Consider the following 20,739-nt stretch of genomic DNA (forward strand, 5'->3'; position numbering starts at 1 on the left):
AGACATTTTACATCAAACTCTCACTCTAGACAAACAGAGTACAATGTACAAGATAAATTTGAACTGCATGGATCTGTTATGGATGCACCAATAATCAATGCATCTGTTATGGCTGCATAATAACAGTTGCTACAGAGGAAAACGAATTGTGCATATGTTTAGTAGTGATGCAAAATCCGAAAATCAACAAGACGATTAGCCTCTGAGCTTGAGTTTATCACAAAGGTCTGTACAAACATAAATTTAAGGTCTACATTCCATGTTTACTTAATGGGCTACTTGAAAATGATTCAGATCGATGTCTTCAGTTTTGTGAATTGATGCTTAACAGAAACAAGATCCGAAGTTATTCATTAAAATTGTATGGACTGATGAGGCCAATTTTAAGTTAAGTGGATAGTTAATTGGATAGTTAAGTTAAGTCAATTGACAACTGCACTTACTAGCATACTGAAAACCAACATATTTTGTTAGAACAACAACTCAATCAACCAGGTGGGATTGTTTGGGAGGCAATATCATCTTTTGGCATATTCAAACTGTACATTTTTGAAGGAAGTGATATGAGATAAATGCTTGGACATGCTTAAAAATTATGTGGTACCAGGTCTCATGATGTGTGCTGTAAACATTCAAGAAATTTACTTCCAACATGATTGCGCTCCACCACATTACACCATTGCAGCCCGCGATTATTTGAACAATATATTTAGCAGAAGTGTGATTGGTCAACCGGCAGATATTGACATGCCTCCATGTTCACGAGATATTATGCTAATAGATTTTATTGTATGGGGTGTCGTCAAAGAGAGTCTGTTTATTCTAGAAACCCTCATGCTATTGACAAACTGAATGATTATGTTTACGATGCATTCAGCGATTTGGACAGTGATAGAGAACTTTGCCATAGAGTGGGTAACAGTGTTCCCAAAAGATTGCAAAAATGTATTGATGAAGATGGAAAACATTTTGAACGTAAAATATCGTTGTAAGTATTATCTAATAGATAAAATAAAATAAATTCGGTACTTTTATAAACAAGTGTCAAGTAACTTATGCACCATCCTGCATATTAAAGTGGGTATATTTATATGTAAAATATACAATTGTATATTATAATCATTAACTTTTCTTTTTTTTACAGAGAAAACAAGATTATTCAATAAATCAGAAAACTGTTCAATTACAGATTCACCTTTGCTGAAACCTTACATTAACAGGTAATTTTCTTTTTATTATTAATATTTTGTTTGTATTTTCTGTTTCATTTATTCACAATCTTTTTATATTTTATGATTCTACTTTTCCATTAGTCTAATTTAATTCACTTTTATTAAAAAAAGAATATATATATTTATTGATTTATTTATGTTTTTCAGCATAATCCCGGCTATATTTAAGCAGTTATCCTTCTGTGAGTTTATTCTAGTAGTAAAATTAAATAGATATCTTCTATCAGACAGTTTCAGTTTATTCTGTTTAGTAATTTTTCTTTGCGAGTGAAAAATCAATTCTTTTTTTTTGTTATTGTATTTGTCCATATTCCCTCCCCTCCTTGCTAATTATGTCAAAGACAAAAATATAAAACGTTTACCACCACGAGTACAGAATTCAATAATGCTTGTTTTTATTATATAAAAGTGCTTTTGAGGATTTGAACAGATCATTTGCCATTGTAATAATTTTGTACAGCTTAGATGGATTATTTAGTTTCAATAGAGGACCATCATTCAGTAATAATTTAAAAGTTGCTGTTTATGTATGGATATATAAATAATTATTATCTTTAGAGTGGCCATTTATTATAAATATAAAGTTGATTACCATGAATATTGCTGAAGTTGAAAAATCCAGATTGACTGGCATGATTTTGAAGTTCAAAAGGTGTCGTTACATTCTGTGCAATTAAAATGTATAGCAGAATTAAGATGCGAGGGAAAATGTTAGAGGCAGTAATTTTTTTTTTTGGGTTTTATATTTATAAAAATGAACAGTATTAAAAAAATATTTTTCAATTCCTACCATAAATAAATAAAATATTTTTGGTTTTAGTTTGCTATTGTTAAATTATGTTATCATTTTTAAACTGTTGTAGTAATTTAAGCAAGTAGCTAATATACTCATTTATGTATTATGTATATATTGGTGATTTGTGAAGAAAGTAACACGCTTTGAGAAGGTGTTCTACTGGTGAAAGTAAAGAAGAAAGTTCATGTAAATATAGGTTCAGAAACAATTCGTTAGCAATTGTCAATTGGCAATAGAGTTTGTATTTTGTCCTGATATCTGCATTTTCAGTAAAATCAAGCTAGACTCTAATTCTTGGGATCCAAATTAAGGGGTAAATTTACTGGTTTTTTATGAAAGATTAAAAAAAAATAGCTCCCAGAACTGTATTTTTTTTTAGAAATTTGGGTATAAAAGACAAAAGATTAGGATGTCTGTATATTCTTCATTGGGAAATTTGTAAAGTTATTAAAATATATATATATTTTTTTTCTGTTAAGATCATAATTTTTATACCGAGTACAATTATCTACCTTTCTTAACTTCATCATGACTAAATCATATGTTTATACGTTTCACATATTACTTAATATAGCATTTTTTGTTACTGCAGCAGTACTCGCTGTACTAGCATATACAGTGAGGTTTGAAAATGGAATATATCTGAAATGCATCAACATATGATTTGGTTATGATGAAGCTAAGAAAGGTAGATAATTGTACTCAATATAAATTAATATACACGTAATATTCCATTCACTTTTAGTTATGTTCAAATGCAATACAAAAAACATCATTTTTGGAATCAGCTGATGGTATTGCCAACTTATGAAATAAATTATTTCAAACAAATTTAGATAAAATAAATTTTTAATAGCCTTAAAGGTGTCTAATAAAAATTGTTTTATTGATATGTTGTTTTATTTGATTTTTAATTTTTTTTTATTTTGGTTGTTTACTGTCTAAAACATTTAATTCCTGTGTTTAATAATAGTTAAAATCTGATTGATATATTTTGATTTTTTTTTTTAATAAACTTCATAATTTGTAGATTTGTATTTAGTTTCTGTGCACTTTATTCGTACCATTTTACCCAGAATTAAATTCTCCACAAGTTTTTTTTAAAACTTTTGTGTTTATTACTCATTTAACAAAGTTATTTTATGCCAAACATAAAATAGTGTATTTTTCAACTCACAATCTTTTGTTTTTTATCCCAGATTTCTTGAAAAGTACTTAAAGTATTAATCCTGGGAACTATTTTTCTTTTCTTTTTTAATTTTTCTGGTCAGATTTCATTTAAAATCACTAAATCTACTCCTTAATTTGGTTCCAAGAATTACTGTCTGACCTAATTTTACCGAAGGCAGAGAAATCGGGGAGAAATCTTTTGCCAGCCAACACTCGCCAAAAGAGCATTTCTAAACCTATGTTTATGTGAACTTTATTATTTATATATATATATATTTTTTTTTTGTTTTACTTTATCACAAGTAGAACATGCCCTAAAATTTTCTTACATTCTTTTTGAATCACTAAAAATCAGTAATTAGTGTACATCAATAATAACTCATTAAAACCAAATCAGTGGTTGTCATAATGCATGTAGTTATTAATTAATTTAATTTATTTATTTATAATGGATTTAATTAAATTTTAAATACATTTAAAATTAACGCTTTTGCAGTTATGTTAAGTCCACTCATTATAGAAAGCATTTGTATTCACACATATACACTCAACTGAATTATTATTACTTATATAATAAGTAATATACAAACCTGAGTTAATGGAATTTCACGGGATTGAAAATATTTTCTGTTGTGAACAGGATTCCATTGGATGAACTAGTGGACTACACAATTAAAAAGAAAAAATATGGTAGTGTAGTTACTAGAACCTCATTTTATTTGCAGCTGTGAATTGTACTGTAGTTTGTTAGCGAATTCATAAGCACGAAATTTCTATCTTACATTAGCACATACAGAACAGTATACCGGATTATAAAACAATTTTTGTATTTTAATTAAAAAAATCTTAAATTTAGGAACTGATAATTTTGAAGAATAATGAATTTTAGTATCTTAAACTAATATACACTTCAATAGGTAAACATAATTTAAATTAACCTAAATATACATTATTGTGTTCATTATGTAATGTAGTCTTTATTATAAGGAAAAAAATTAGTTATTTTTATTTGTACTGAACTTTTACTTTCAGCTACTCTTTTTTCTGGCTTTATGTTAAATTATGTTAAACAACTTTGAATCATTGCTGTAAGTGAAAATTTCTGAAGGTCTGATAGGTTGGATAACACTCCAGTGTATGATCTAGTTTTTTTATCGTTACTGTTGTAGCGTTACAGATACAGTCCTCGTCATTGGAATCGCTTTTGTCTTTATCAGTTTTCTCTTGATGTTGGTCAGTAAATTCATCTATATTCTCTATGTTAGTCTTGGTCTCAAATAAGTTGTCCATGCTAAAAAAATCTTCAGCAATTATATTTTCATAAGATGCCTTGTTCAGTTCTTCCTGCAATTCATCAAATGTCGTCATAAGTTCCGTTTCTGTAGCCTTGTACAATTGAAAGTTTGCATTTTGGAAGCAATGTTGAACCGTCTGCTGATGTGCATTTAAATGATTCTTACAGCCAAATTATAGGGTCAAGGACTGATATAGATTTAGTCAGTTGAGTAGTTTCAGTTGTTGGCAACACAGATTTCATTAAAAATCTACGGTAGTGTAATTTGAGAGATTTAATTACACTCTGATCCATAGGCTGGGTAATGCTGTCATATTTGGTGGGAACCAAGTTAATTTAATATGGTTTATTACAATATCCTGATGGCATGTGGTGTTATCTAAAAAGAGAAGAACATGTCTATTTTGCTGCTTCATTCTTGTGTTAAACTTTTGCAACCACTTCTCCATAATAAGCAATGTCGTCATCCATGATTTTTTGTTGGATCTCCATACCACAGGAAGATTGTCTTTATTAATATTTTTAAAACACCTCTGCTTATCAGTCTTTCCAATAACGAGCGTTTTTTCCAGTTCTCCTATCATAAAACCGCAAACAAAAACTGTCATTCTTTCCTTGGAATGTTAGTCAGTTACTTTCTCATCACACGCACCTCCACCCTCGCCATATATAAACACAGTTTGCTACTGCTTTTTAAAACTTACCAGCCAACCATTTGCAGCACTGAAATTGGTGCTACCTAATTTCTCTGCAATTTCCTTTGCTTGGTGCTGTACAATTACTCCTGAAAATGGTAACTTTCTTGTTCTCGCACTCACAAATCACTCTCCAAACAATTTTGTTAATTTCTTCATTGCCAGTTTTTTTGCATACGCCTTTTATTTGAACTGCTCCCTTTTAACCATTCAGTTTTTACTCGTTTTTTATTTTTTTAAATTTCATAGATTTGAGTTTTACCTACCCCAAATTTTTCAGCTAAGTTTTTAATGGACAGTTAAACTCTTAGTCTTTTTCGCTGGCTTCGATTTGATTTTTGTATTTTCACAACTCTTTTGTTTGATGCTAGATTTGTTACACTAATACACAGTATTCAGAAAAACACTATACTAACAGTTGCACTGTACATTTCTGTAGGCATTGAACTCTAATATGGATCCGTAAAAATAAAAAATAAAAATGAAAAATTCAGCAAATGAACGGAAAACAAAAATGCATACACACTCGCGCACAGTAAAGAAGACTTTGTTGTAATGTACAAAAACAAAATACGGACAAGTTACATATAGTGGCATTACATAATTAATTTAAATAAAAACTGTGATGTGAGATAAGGAATGATGAGAGTGTGTTAAGTTATGATTACTGGGCAGTAGGCATAAAGGCTAGTTTATTGTAAGTAGCCAAAATAACAGTGACTGTGTGATTTTTTTTGGGAATAAAGATTTTCTAGATTGTTTATAAAGGTTGTCCAGGTAATAAAATACATAAAATTACAAATTTTTATACAACTGTTTGTTTTGCAGATGTTTAAATTTATCATTAAAAAATATAAACTGCTAAACAACCTCTAACTTTTTGCTACTTCTTTACGATTAATGTCTTTTTTATAAAGAAAAATCCTTTAGAGATATCTTTATAAACATGTACTTTTTATAAAGAAGAAGTTAAATTATCTTTAGTGATACACTGTAGCAAAATATCTAGAGCTTTTTGCTTCAGATGAATCTGTTGCATCAATTTAGTTATAACTAAATTAATTTACAAATCTTTGATGAATAAGTATTTTTGATATTTCAAAATTTACATTTAGTTTTGCTTACTTAAAAATTGGTTTCTTTTTAATGTATAGAGAATTAAAAAAAAAAAAATCAGAAATGCTTTCTTTAATAATTTATATGGTTTTTACAGATTACATCTAATGAGAGTTCAAGATACACATATATGTCTTGCTGGACCAGATCGTAAGTATATTTCTTTTCTTTTTTTATATATATATATATATATATATATATATATATATATATATATATATATATAAAACTTTAATAATATTAATGTTTTTATTTACTATTTATATTAATATTTTTTATAACATTTATTGTAATGAAAATTATGTAGATTCTTAATTTCTTTTGGAATGTTTAAAGTAGGTAGTTGATAAAAATTTTACACTATTGATTAAACTGATAGTTTTCATAGGTTGCTATTTAAGAAATTATGTTTTAACAAAAATCATTTTAAACCAATCAATGCTAAATTTTTTATCAACTTCAATTTAGTGAATCTGTTTTCTTCCAAATTAAACATTATTTATTATTATTATTTATTACATTTATTCCCCCTGCTTCATTTTTAGTTCCTGAGCAAGATAGTTAACAACTCTAATTAGAGTTAGTTCTATGAGATGTTGGTCTTCCCTTTTCCTTTCATTATCTTTATTCCTTGGATGAATGCTGGAGGAATTGGCATCTTGTATTAGTAAGATAGCCACTTTTTTTATTGGTGTTCAGTGTAAAAGTGATTCACTGGGCCTGTGGAACTAGACTATCAGATATGAGACTTGTTTCCATCTGATACAAAAAGAAAATGTTTTTTTTTTTTTTTTTTGCTGAGGTGCAGTTAAATCAAGTCAGGCCTCCTATTTCATACAAGGACTGGCTAAAAAAATAATGTAGCTAGAGGGGGTTGAAGTGCAGAACTGTGCAGGGCCAGAGAGCAACTCTCTTGCTGAGGATGGCCTGGCCTGGTCACATGCAAGTGTGACTAGGTCGGGGCACTCTGATGACGCATGAAGGACCCTCAAGCTTTGAGTGGCAGGTACGTGATGGTCAGGGGGGTATGCATGGGGGCATACTTGGACCCCGACTAGGAGTAGGGACGAGGGTAGCCCTCCTGGGGAGAGATATCACAGTATCTAGAAGCGGAGGTCGTGTTGCTTCAATGAACCAGGAAGGCCCCACTGGGAAGATACAATGGGTGGACAATGCTTCTAGGCGGTTACCAGTTGGCCATGTGTGGTTAAAAAAGATTGAAAAAAAAAGCCTCCTATTTCAAACCCACCAGGTTGATCTAGTGAACGCATCTTCTCAAATCATCTGATTTTGAAGTCGAGAGTTCCAACGTTCAAATCCTAGTAAAGGCAGTTACTTTTATACAGATTTGAATGCTAGTTTGTGGATACCATTGTTCTTTGGTGGTTGGGTTTCAATTAATCACACATCTCAGAAATGGACAACCTGATACTGTACAGGATTACATTTCACTTACACTCATATATATTGTCCTCATTTATCCTCTGAAGTAATACCTGATGGTGATTCTCAGAGGCTAAAGAGGAAAAAAAGTTGCCCTATTTATCATAAAATTGAAGCTATTAATAATTTATCACTTTGTAAGGCTGATGTTTTAATATAAAGAAGAACAATAAATTTTTTTATTGAGAGAGACAAATTCATTTTCAATATGTTAAAAAAATTATTAAAGAATATTAATACAAAAAATTCACTTATTATCTGTTGAGTGACAAGCAATAGCAACCTATAAATAACAATAAGTGAGGTTAGCTGCTTTAAATCATTGATTTAAAATTTTCTTTGTTAACCCTCATTAATTTGCACATGAATATTATTATTGTAAAATTCTTTAATAATAAATTAATGTGTTTACATTGATAGATGATATAAATTTTATTTTTATGTTCCAGCTACTCCAAGTAGAGAACATGTATTTTACATTACTTTTCCCAAAGAATGGAAGTATAATGACATTAATCAACTGTTTACTCCTTACGGTATGTTTATTTTTATAATTAGTTAATTTTTTTAATTATGTTAGTTTCATTTGCTCAATGTTTCATTTCAGTTTATTGTTAATTGATTATATTTATTTTGTAATATAATTTGTAAAGATTTACTAAACATTACTAAGATTTTAATTGAAAGTATTTTCTGTAGCAGTAGTGACTAACCTTTTTCTTTTTTTGACTTAAATAACTGCATGACTATTTCTGTTAATAAATTATACTTGTGCGCTCACACACACATACACACAACAGAATCCCATTTAACCATATTAATATGGCTGATCTGTTTCCAAAAGGGCTGGAATTTACAAAAGTTAGTTAAAAATGAGTATCATATTTAATATATATGTATTCTATTAATTATTTAAATTTTTCAACTGTAAAAGTAATTAATGTGCACAGATATCTTGGAACTTTTTACTTAATCAGTACGTATAACTGTTGACATTGAAAATTTTCATTTTAATATCTAATAGAGGGCAACATAGTGTTTTTTAAGTAGTTTTAACCGGTTTCATATCTTTTGATTTTCAATAAGCATTAAAAGAATATAGATCTTGATGTTTTGCTGCAATAAAAAATCATAATTCATTATTTTGTGTGAATTCAGGAGCTGATAATTCTGCTTTAACAGCCAATGACTTTGATGATAATATTCTTAAATTAAGCTTCAGTCCATTAATTAGTTGAATTAGTTGAGGTAAAACAACCATATGTAGCAAAAAAAAGTGCTCTTTCACTGACAATTTCAACACAGTTTTGGTTAATGCTGCATGTTCTATGCTTCAACGTGCTTCCATATGTACTGGATTTGGCTACCAGTGATTACTTCCTCTACCCAAATCTGAAGAAATGGCTCATTGGACAAAGATTCACCCCAAATGAAGAAGCTGAGACATTCATTTGTAGAATTGGACAAATCGCATTTTAGTGAGAATATTAAAAAGTTGGTGGTCTAATTGTATCAAATTGAAAAATAAAAACAAAAAATGCTGAAAAATCTCATTTTTTCTTTATCAGGTTGACAACTTTCCAATTGACTCGTAATAGACAGGTTGATATCACAAATAGTCAGGGGTTGTTGTAACTTTATATATTAAGTACTCCAGCTTATGTTTATAAACAATTGTGAATATAAAATTTTCAAAGAAATTGTATTTAAATTAATATTGCAGTAACAATAATGGATGTTGTGATGATTTTATCGAAATATAATTTTATTTTATTAAATTTATGTAGTATTACATGCATGAAACGTGCACTTTCAGGGTGCAAAGAGTTATGGTACCATATAAATGCAGTTCAGTCAGTCACATGAATTCAATTAGGCTTACTTTTATGCCTCCATCCACAGTAAACAATGATGAATCACGTTTATTAAATGTGTAATGTAGATTTTTGAAAAAACTAGTAGCTTTAATATGTTTAAACAAATAATTTTTTAACCAGTACATCAATTAATGAACTTTTATGTCTACAAACCTTGTGCGCATTCAGTTGTCAATAAAAATCCTTATCAGTATTAAACCTTTGATAAAGTTTAAAAAAAATTGCTTTTGTTCAAAAGTGGTATTCTAATTACACCGTTAAAAAATTGTACCTTTATATTTTGTCTGACAGGTAAGCATTTCCAAATTAGGTATAATTAAGAAAAAAAATGATTCATGTTATATTATACTAGTATTACATCAATATCACAGAGTTTTTGTCTTGTCTTATTTTAGGTTCTATCTTTATATCCTGGATAAATGATACTTCAGCATGGGTATCATTACAGCATAGAGAACAAACAATTAATGTTAAAAATACATTAATTGGTAATTTGAAGCATTCAAATACGACAATAGAACCCTATGAAACTGCCATGTCAAGGTTTGGTGATGAATTCTCTAGTATGAAGCAACAAAATTCAGCACCATCAGATAATAAATTGTATTCCTCACCTGCAACAACTATGGCCAGAAAAAGGCAAAAAGATAACGTACATAATTACACGAATGTTGGTAATAAACGAGCGAAGAGAGAAAGTTTTGGAAAGCAGTAAGTCCATAAAAAATTTTATTATTTGCCCTTGAAATTAATAGCCTAACTGTTTAAATCAAGCGGTATGAAAGTTTGAATTTAAAAATAAAAAATATAAATAGGATGGTTAGCTAAATATTAGTCACTTAAAATACAGATTCTCCCTGTAGTTTGAGTGTATTTTTGTTATTAGCAAGTTGGTGTAGCATGCTTTTTTTAATGCATGTTGATCAAAGCTGTTATTCTTGAATGTGGCTGGTTGAATGATATGATATTTACTTTTATTCTTTTCCTTTTATTACACATTTGATATGTTTTCCTCGCTGCACCTCTATTTGCTTCTTTATCTGTGAGTATTTATTTGTTTTTTGTTCATCTCTCTCTTAGTGTTTGGGCATATTTAAACTTTTCTTTTGAAATTCTTGTACATGTATTTTTTTTTTTTGAATTTTTTTCTTTAGGCTTCAAATTGTCTAAGTGCACACACTCTTTTTTTTATTAATGTTGAATCTAACTGCTCTTTTTTATATTTTATGGTTTAACATACTAAAGTTATGTGATATGTGAGTTAAAGAGCTCCATAAAGTTTTTCCTTGAAAGGTTGTACAATGTCCTTATGATTAATTATGGCTTCCATGTTTAAAGTTGAATGCAGTGTGGACAAAATAATTATATACAAATAAAATGAAGGGGATAAGCAGCTAGAATTGTTTTTAATAATACTGCATTCTTCCCAATTGACATATATTTATTTATTGTAAAACATCGTTACTTTTATCTTATATTACATTAATTTATAACTTGTTTGGTTGCATTATTTTCTTAAGATTTGGCCAGCAGTTGTGACACTATTAAAATTACATTTATTTGTTTGATTTTTGAGCATTTAGATTTACTTTTGCTTAACTGAAAGTTGTAGTGTATGTAAAATGTATGCTTTAGAAAATGTTAATTGATAGTATTTGTGAAATTTGATTTGTGTAATCTTGTTCAGTGAATATAATATAGATTTTTTTTAATTTGGGGGATGTGAGTCGATGTATTTTTATATAAACTGCAGAAATTTTAAGTTACTTAAAATTAAAGAATTTTTTGAGGCGAGATGTAATTAAAATGCTATAAATTCAATATTACATGCAATTGTTTGTAGGTAAAACATTTTTAGGTGAAAATATATATTCTGTGTTTTATATTTTGTTTAGTTTTGATTATTATTGATCTGGTGGTATAATAAATACTTCTTTCATATTTTTATTGTGATAACTTATCTGTTTGATGTGAGTTTTGAAGTATGCTGAGAGATCAAAATATTTAGACCTGCTAGCTCAAACTGAGTTAATAATTCTTTTGTCCAGAACTAGAATTGTCTAGAGAGTTAACATTAAAATTGGCACATGCCATGACATTGAATTTATAAGTAATTTTTAAAATAATTTTTGATAGTGTAAGTATAAATGTTTAAAAAGAACCAGAAGGAATATATAAATTCAATTGATATTTTTTGTAATTTCTGTTGAAAAGATATCATGTTGATATAATTTTATTTTATTTTGTCCTCAGTCCAATAGTATTTTTAAAAGGGTGATCAAAATTTTATTTGAAATTATTTTTGCTACAATGCATGGTTAGGCGACCCATTTTGAGTATTTTACCAAGATGCTGAAATAACGTGAAGCTATTGCTTTATTGTTGATATTACTAGATAAATTACTATTGAAAAATAAAAATCACTAATACATTTTTTTTAAATTTAATACAATGTTCTAACTTTGTTCTCAAACTATTTACTTGAAATTTCTTATTTTTCTCTAAATGCTACGCAATCTGAATATACTTAATTCCTTATGACGGGGATAGTAGCGCAATGTAGCTCTACTAAAAAATGATAATAATAAATGTGTTTTACTGTTTCAAATGGATTAAATTTCATTTACTACTATTTATTTCATTTTTTACTATTTATTTTTTAAATATTTTTTACTTTTTTTATGCCATTTAGGACAGAGTATCTTAGTGCAGAGTTGAATTTTTTATAATATTTTACTGGTTTACATAGAATGTTGATTGCCTCCTCCACAGCATGTATGAAATCTTCGGCAGTTCCATGTCCCAGCTCTGTGTCACATATGAAGTTACACTTAATTTCTTATTACTTGTCTCTATTCAATAACCAAATATCTGATTTATTTTTTTTTTTGTTACAGAAATAGAAATTATCATTGTTAATTCTTTAAATGAAGATTGATTAAACGGAACATCTTTTTAATAATGTAGTTTTGTTTGGTCGAGCTATTTTGATCCTCTTTAGCTTAGAAAGTATACCTTTGTATGTTGAAATGCCAGCAAAGGTATAACTTTATAAATAAAAATATATGAGGTCCAATGAAAAAGTAATGAGAATTTTTTAATTATGCACACACTGTATCTTGTCAATTGAGTTGATCTTTTTTCTATATATTGGTAGTACTGTCAATAATGTATGTATTAATTTTCAGTCAACTGCAATGTATAATTTGTATTTTGGCAACCAAAAAAGCAAGAAGTACTTCAGCTTGTTTGGCAATTTATATTGCCAAACAAGTTAAGTTATTTTAGTGAAATGTTGTATCTAAGAATTTGTCTGAAATATTGCATTACAAACAGAATTAAGTGCAGCAAAGCATTTAAAGTGTTAAAGAAGGCCTTTGGCAACAACCAGGAGTATATGTGTGGTATAAATACTTTCAGGAAGGCTGAGAAGACATTGAAGATGACCCAAGGTCTTGGTGGCTCCTAGCCACATCAATCTTTGATGAAAATGTTGAAAAAAATTGAAAAGATTGCGTTTGTTAATTGCAGAATCATTAGAGAGGTAGCAACCAAATATGTTCTGAAGCTGTAAATTAAAAAAAAAAACAGCATCACTTAATCATCCCTGAATAAATGCTTACTGATGTTGCTGATGACCTTGACTTGCTCAAATGCGTCATAACTGGTAACAAAACATTGTTGTTTGGTTACAGCATCGAGACGAAGGCTCAATCGTCTCAATGAAAGGTTTCTGAGGAGCCAAGACCAAACAAATCATGTCAAGCCTGGTCAAATGTGAAGGTTCTACTAATTGTTTCCTTCAGCTGCAATGGAATTATTCACCATGTATTCCTACCACAAGATCATACTGTCAACAAGGATACTACTCAGAGGTTTAATGCAGTTTGTCTGAGACAATCCGAGAAAATATCCCGTACTTTGGAGAAACAACTAGTGGATTTTCCACCATGACAACACACCAGTGCACACCACTTTATTTATCCAACAGTTCTTAGCAAAACATAATGCTGATACTGCAACCACCCTATTTTCCAGACATGGGTCCCTGTGACTTTTTCTAATTTCCCAAACTTAAAAGGATGCTCAAAGAAAAACGTTTTTCAACAATAAATGAGATAAATGACCACATCTCATTCCAAGCTCAAGGGAATACACAAAGAGGCATTTCCCCAGTTTTTTCAAACTGGAAGCTACGTTGGCATGTAATATTATAGGGTGACTACGTTGTAAGGGACAGGATAAACATAGAAGATTGAATAAATACTTTTGCAGAAAATTAAAAATTCTTATTACTTTTTGATTAAACCTATATAGTATATTGAAAAAAAAATTAAACGGGCCTTTTTTTCCTAGATAAAAAGTCAATCAAATTAAGTAACATTTTCTCTTATCAGAATAAATAATAATTAATTATTCAATTAAGATTGTAAGTTATTTAATTTCATGTGATAATTTATTTAATTTACATAATTAACAACTGCATGATGTATAGCCATTTATTTTGTGTTTATTTTTACTTTTTTTACTCTGTCACAAAAACTGTCATTTGGAATTATTAGTTTGGAACTTTTTCTCATAAAATTTATATATACAATTTTACCAATTTTGCTTGAAGAAGACATTCAAGGAACTTCTTAGATGGTGTTGACTGATTATACTGTTATTCCTTGAAGTAAAAACTGTTCTCTTTTTCCCAATGGCCTTCCTCTGCCTAAAAGCAAACTTATCCTTCCCTTTTTCAAACAGATCTCTTTTCCACCCATTAACATTAGTATATCAGTTGCTATCACACTTCACCTTTTTAGTAAACATTATAATAGTTATAATAAACGTCATACAGGCATGAATGGCACTGATTTTATATATGGCTCGGCAAATCATGAATGATATTTTCTTGTAAAAAATGTACTTTATGATTGTAGTTACTTGCTGTATTGCAGTTGTAATTGTTCAATAGCATTTTTGAGAATCTTTGTGATGAAATTTGATGATCTATAATTTAATTCAGATATTGAAACTATTATAAACATAATTGGAAGACTATTGAGTAGTATAAGTAAAAAATATACTAGGTCTGTTATTGATATATTAGGTCTGTTATTAATATACTAGGTCTGTACTTGAAATATGGAAAAAGAAGTAATGTGTGTGGTTCTTATAGCACTCTCCAAATAAACCAGGTTCAGTAAAAATAAGTGTCATTGAATTCCAGTGTATCAAGATCTACTGTGCAAGCATAAAATCAATTTGAGATTCATATTATTCATGGCGAATTGTACTTTATCTAGCATCTTACTATTCCAGAGTTGAGCTCTGCTATTAATACTTTGATGTTTCAGTTCATTATGTAAATGGTATACTTTTACAGTTTAAGTGTGTTAAGACTTGAAGAGGTAGTCAAAGAAGAAAGTCTTTAAAAACTGAGAACGTTTTTAGGGATGTTTACACATTATTTATAAAGTATTGATTGATGTCAGTATATAAATATAAAGATGTTAGTATGATTTTTTCCAGTTTTTTAACAATGAAGGAAAATTTTTAATTTAGTTATGTCTACTTATTATATCAGTAATAATAGTTATTTTCACTGTATATTAATTGTTATTTGATATACTAGTTGACTATTACCATTAACTGCCTAATGCAACACAAGAGTTTGAATTAATCTGGTTTTCAAATGCTTCCTTCAGTAAGTTAGCTATATTTTTTGCCATGACAGTCGACAATGAAATTGATTTTAAAATCAAAACCTTAGCCATGAAAAATCAAACTAAATTTTATTGTAACACAGATAAGATGTAAATTTGTTTTACTTCATGTATATAAATTTTTTTTTTAAAAACTCAAACATTTTTCAGTGTCCTGTGTGACATCCTCAGTTATGTGCAGATGTTCTCACACTTGTTAGCTAATGTTACTGATGATAGTTTATATATACGTAAAATTAAACAGATAGACATTTAAAATATGGCCAAAAAGTCCATGTGATTGGAGTTGTCTTTGTTAACTAGTGTATTGTTACTTGTTTATGTACATTTATATATTTCATAATGTTTAAGTATGTTATTGTGTGGGTGGTCCATTTTTAAAAATTCTTTGGTGATGGGATATCCTTGTAATAGCTGTTGCCACAGACATCTTATAATTAGTTTTCCCGTAATAATAGTATTATTCATTTTTTCAATTTAATTTTCCTCTCTTATCTTTATATGTACGTGATATGCACATGCATGTAAATTTATTCCACTGTCTGTGTATCATTATATCTGATTAATATTGATAAAATGGTGCTACAGTACTTCTGACATCAGGTATGGTTGGTTGTTTGCCCTCTTGAAGGTAAATTATTTGAGGTTTTAGATGAAGTTGAAGACCCATTTTTTCTTTTTTTATTTCACAACTATTATTTACAATCTGCTCCTTAAGTGAAACCATAAGTAAATCATTTGATAATAAGCTCATGAAAGGGGGTTCTTAAGGAACTACCATATTAAATCAATCCATAACAAAGTTATCAGTAAGCAATCTTAAAGTTCATTAGTAAAAGAATGTATCTACCTTCACTTCATAGTCCATAAAAACATACAATTAACAAATAAAAACTAATAAATAATCAAAAACAAACAAATAATCAAGTGATAGCTAGTTGAACAAACAAAACAACTTGCAGCTATAAACAAAGAAAATTAATAAATAAATAAAACTGTAAACAAAAATAACATCACTAGATTTGGTGATAGTAACTGCAAACTGTCAACCCCTAAGTCAAGCACATGGAGATGTTTAAACCTTCAGAGAGATTCCTGCTGTTATCAAGCAAATTGATTGCTAAGTGGTTGATGTGATTTTCAAGATGTTGGTATTTAGCTCTGTGGTGTCTCACAACCTCCTAAACTGTCAGAAGCTCCAAATATTCATGAATCAGCATTTCGTGTAAACCATGGCACCTCTGCAGTTGTTCTCATTACTTTGTTGTGGAAGCATTGTATTGATATCTGCATTACTATTACTTGCTGTTCCACACAACTTCACACCATAAGTCCAGACTGGTCGTAGGATAACGTTGCAAATCAGAACTTTATTGGACAACATGAGGTATGAGTTTCTTTACAGCAACCGATTTAGTGTTCCCTATACTTTGTGTTCAGTTGTTTTCTTTTTACCCACACATGACACTTCGCAGTCAAACGCTGATCTAGATACAGTCCTAGGTCCTCACAATCTCTGTGGGATCAAGACATCATTCATGTTCACACTGGGTCAGCTATCCCTTCTCATGGTAATGTGACTTGCTTTGATTAATCCTAATAAACCTTTAATCCTCCACTTTTTCTGGCATGTGCAGACAAGGACCAATGCCGTCTACAGCAGCTCCCATGAGACTAGTTCAGGGTCTTCATTAACAGCTAGCAAATGTGGCGGTGCAACCTTCCAGCGTTGGAAGGACCATATAGTGAATATTGAATTCAACACAGGATTTAGTACAGAGCCCTGAGGGTCACCTGACCTAATGTCGAAGAATCTCGATAACTCATCACTACATTTTACCTGAGAGAAACGTCCCTCAAGATAATTTCGTAAGACAAGGTTGAGGACGTTTTAATTTTAATTTATAGAGCAAGCTAGGTAACCATACCTTGTCAAAGGCCTGTTTGATATCTAAGAATGCTGCAGAATTTTCTTTCCTCCAGACATTCACTTGTTACCTTGACGACTATGGAATTGTTCAATGGTGGAGTGGCCGTACTTGAACCCAAATTGGTGGTTCAGAATTAGTTCCTCACCCTCAAAACCGAGTTAAGCCTGCAAAGAAATAGCTTCAAATAATTTAGATATGACTGGTAAGAGAGCTAATTGGTCAGTAAGAAGAAACCTCATGTGCAGGCTTCCCTGGTTTCAAGATCATTACTTCCTACTACTATGGGATACCTTCCATTCTGCTGGGAAGTAAGATGTCCACAGGACAGCGTTAAAGAGATCCTTAATGTACATGATGCCTCTAAAGATAGCATAACATGCATTTTGTTGTGTGTCGCTAAATCAAAATCCAGGGCTTTCTTCAGCCTCCTTTCCTAGTTGATAAACTTCAGTAACTCCATTGTCGAGATTGGTTTAATCGGAAAGCTGACTAGCATTGGGCTCTCAGAAAATGGAGGTTCATTTGCAACTTTTGTGCTCAGAAATGAGCAAGTAACAGGAGAAAGCATAGGGTTACAGGATGGAACAACAATAAGAGAAAAATAAAATAAAAGATTCCCTCCATATAGTTCTTCCAACAGACTAATGGCACTATGACGATAAATCCAAGATTTTAGTTAATCTTATTTCCAGTTTGTGTATCCAATAGAAAGGTGAAAGATAAGCAAATTGTGATGGTATAGGAAGAAGACTCAATCCATACAGGTCTGATTGAGATCAGGGTAGTTTACCATTTTATGGAGGACTGCAATTGAAAGTAAGTTAGAATATTAATACTCCTTTCTCTTTCTTGCGCTTTATAAACTTTTCATTTGCTGTGTTATCGGTTAAATTAAATTTAAAAGTAACTATTTTGCATAAAAGTGACTGTGTTTTATTGTTAACTGTGTTAGCAAGTAATAAATATTTGTTAGAACACTCAATAACACTTAAAAAAGAACAAAATTTAATTTTTTGGTGTTTCTAAAGATAAATTTGTATTAAATCAGTGAAATAAGTTACATGTGTTAATTGAATACTATTTAAGTTTATTATCAAATACACTTGAATTGGATGAATGCAAGACATTTTGGCTTAGATTTATTATAAAACTTATTGGTTATAATTTTTTCTTGTTATTAAAACTTTTTAAATTTAATTTTAAGTAAGTTATCTGAAAATCTTTAGAACGTTACAGGGTGGGTATTTTTTAAGGTCTGAATTTACTGGATAAGCATATCAGTCATTCATCATCATACAGGAAACAGTATCCCTATATCCCTAAGTCGATTAACAGACAGCCTCTCTACCAGATACCAAGACCTGTCAAATTTTAACATTTTCAGCTTGGTGAATCTGACAGAGTCAGACTAGATATTATAACCAATATTGAGGAAGAAAGGATCTATACAATTAATAAGGACACTCAACCCATTGAGGAAGTACACTCGCCTGCCATCAGATGTTTGTTAAATAATTTATTAAAAATTACATGGCTAAAAAAAAGGGCCATGTAGGATTTTTATTTTTCAATATTGTGAGACTGTCAGTCCAAAAGTAGTAAAGTCTGGTTAAAAAATTAGGTCTCTATATATACATGTGTGTTTGTGTAAGTGTCTGTTTGACTGTTATTTGGCTTTGTAATGCAAGATAAGTTAAACCTTTGAGTAGCTTACCTTCTAGGGGTTAGATTTTGCCACATTGTTTTAAAAAGTAGTGATGAGTTATCGGTAGTTTAAAATGATGGGTTTGTACTTTGGCAACATCAGTATGTGACAATCTCCAAGCCATACAAGGTTTCCATTCAAAAAGTAGGAGATAAAATACTATGAGCTTTTACATCTAATTGAACATCAGTTTAAATTTTTGTTAATTTTTACTAGTTAAGCTAATCATTTTGAATTTTGTTCATTATTTTTCTTTTGGTGAATAAGTAAATAAATAAATAAGAAAATTGGTAATTTAAAAAATTAAATAGTTTTATTTATCACCGAGGAAAGCAAAGCTTGTTTTAACATGTATTCAAATTTCAGGAAATTTCAATTATAATGTTACCAGCTGTGTTTCTAGCTTAAGATAGCATATTTGTTATTATTAATGTGTGGAACTGTTAATTAGAATTAAACATTTTTTTAAAATAATGGCTGCATGATTCATATTTAGTTCTGCCAAATGACAATTTGATCGGCACAATTTTATATTTTGAAACATTTTTCATTTTTATCATGTGCATAAGATGTAGTCTTTCATTTTAATATGATGAGATTTTATATAGAATTTACATTGACCTAAAAAATATGTAATTTGAAAATATTTTTTAGGTGATGACGTTCAGTAATGATATTAATTTAAACAAACTTTTCTGATGACGTAGTAAATAAAATTTTATAATATGTTTTTTAAAACTTATTTCAAAACATACCCTTCCTTTGATGCTGCATTCTTGACATTGTAATGGCAACAATTTGCTCTTTCTGTTGAGGAATTGGTTTCCTATTTTCAAAATTAAAATTCAACAATTTTCCAATAAACTGTTACTTACATTGTCTGAAACGAATTTAAAAATAAAATTATTAATGAATTTAGAGCCAATAATGTTTTGGGAGTTTTGGCTCAAAGTTTAGTTATAATAGTATCATCTGAAAAAGTGGTAAGCGATAAATGATCGAGAACTTGAGGAAAATTATTAATAAATATTAATGAGAAATGTATAGTTACAATTTTCTCTTTTATGAGATCTGAATAAACTATATTTTGTTTGTTAAGAATGTTTTATTGTTGAAAATTTGTTTTGGAATCAGTTACAATTGATTAATGTTTTTATATTTCCTTTTAACTGATCTGTAATGAATAAATCAAGCATTTTTTTTATGTGATAAGAAACTTAACATGTACAAACTGGTGTGTGTTTACTTTTAACAAGTACAAACTTTTCTTTTATTCAAATCTCTTTGGGTATGGCTATCAGATCTTACTTGTAGTTTGTTTAAAAATATGTAGTGTAGTATGTATGCATGAGTAAATTTTAAAAAATATATATATTTATTTATAAAATTGATTGAACATATTTATATTTTTGTATATAGTCAGTTGTATATATGTATTTTTTTTTTTATTAAGTGAAAGAATCTGTAATAATATGTAAATAAATATTTTATACTCTTTTATTTTCTCATTTCAGACAACTTGTAGTTTTACCCATTTATCTTGTAATGAAATAATAAGAATATTCGAAGAGGCGTATGAACAGTATTATTGTTTTCTTTTATCATGTTTTTTTGTTAGTACTTTATATATTTAAATGATACATGGTTTTATATATTATATCTAAATTTAAACAAAATATTACCTATAGTTATTTCTTACATTTTTTTTATTTTTTATTTTACCAGTAACATTTTTATTTTTTTATTTTTATAACTATAAATGTATATTT

At 29.3% G+C, this 20,739-nt stretch overlaps 1 protein-coding gene across 2 annotated transcripts in view; it reads left to right on the forward strand.

Annotated features, from left to right (window-relative positions):
* Positions 1-20,739, forward strand: part of LOC142330044 (poly(A)-specific ribonuclease PARN-like) — an 88,218-nt gene that overhangs the window by 38,630 nt on the left and 28,849 nt on the right. For both annotated transcript variants that reach the window (XM_075375069.1, XM_075375068.1), the window contains exons 9-12: positions 1,145-1,220; positions 6,401-6,453; positions 8,196-8,282; positions 10,019-10,334. In XM_075375069.1, coding sequence (XP_075231184.1) covers positions 1,145-1,220; positions 6,401-6,453; positions 8,196-8,282; positions 10,019-10,334 — 532 coding nt within the window. The remainder of the gene's footprint in view (positions 1-1,144; positions 1,221-6,400; positions 6,454-8,195; positions 8,283-10,018; positions 10,335-20,739) is intronic.

This window comes from Lycorma delicatula, chromosome 9 (assembly GCF_047948215.1).
Source record: "Lycorma delicatula isolate Av1 chromosome 9, ASM4794821v1, whole genome shotgun sequence".
Classification (NCBI taxonomy): domain Eukaryota; kingdom Metazoa; phylum Arthropoda; class Insecta; order Hemiptera; family Fulgoridae; genus Lycorma; species Lycorma delicatula.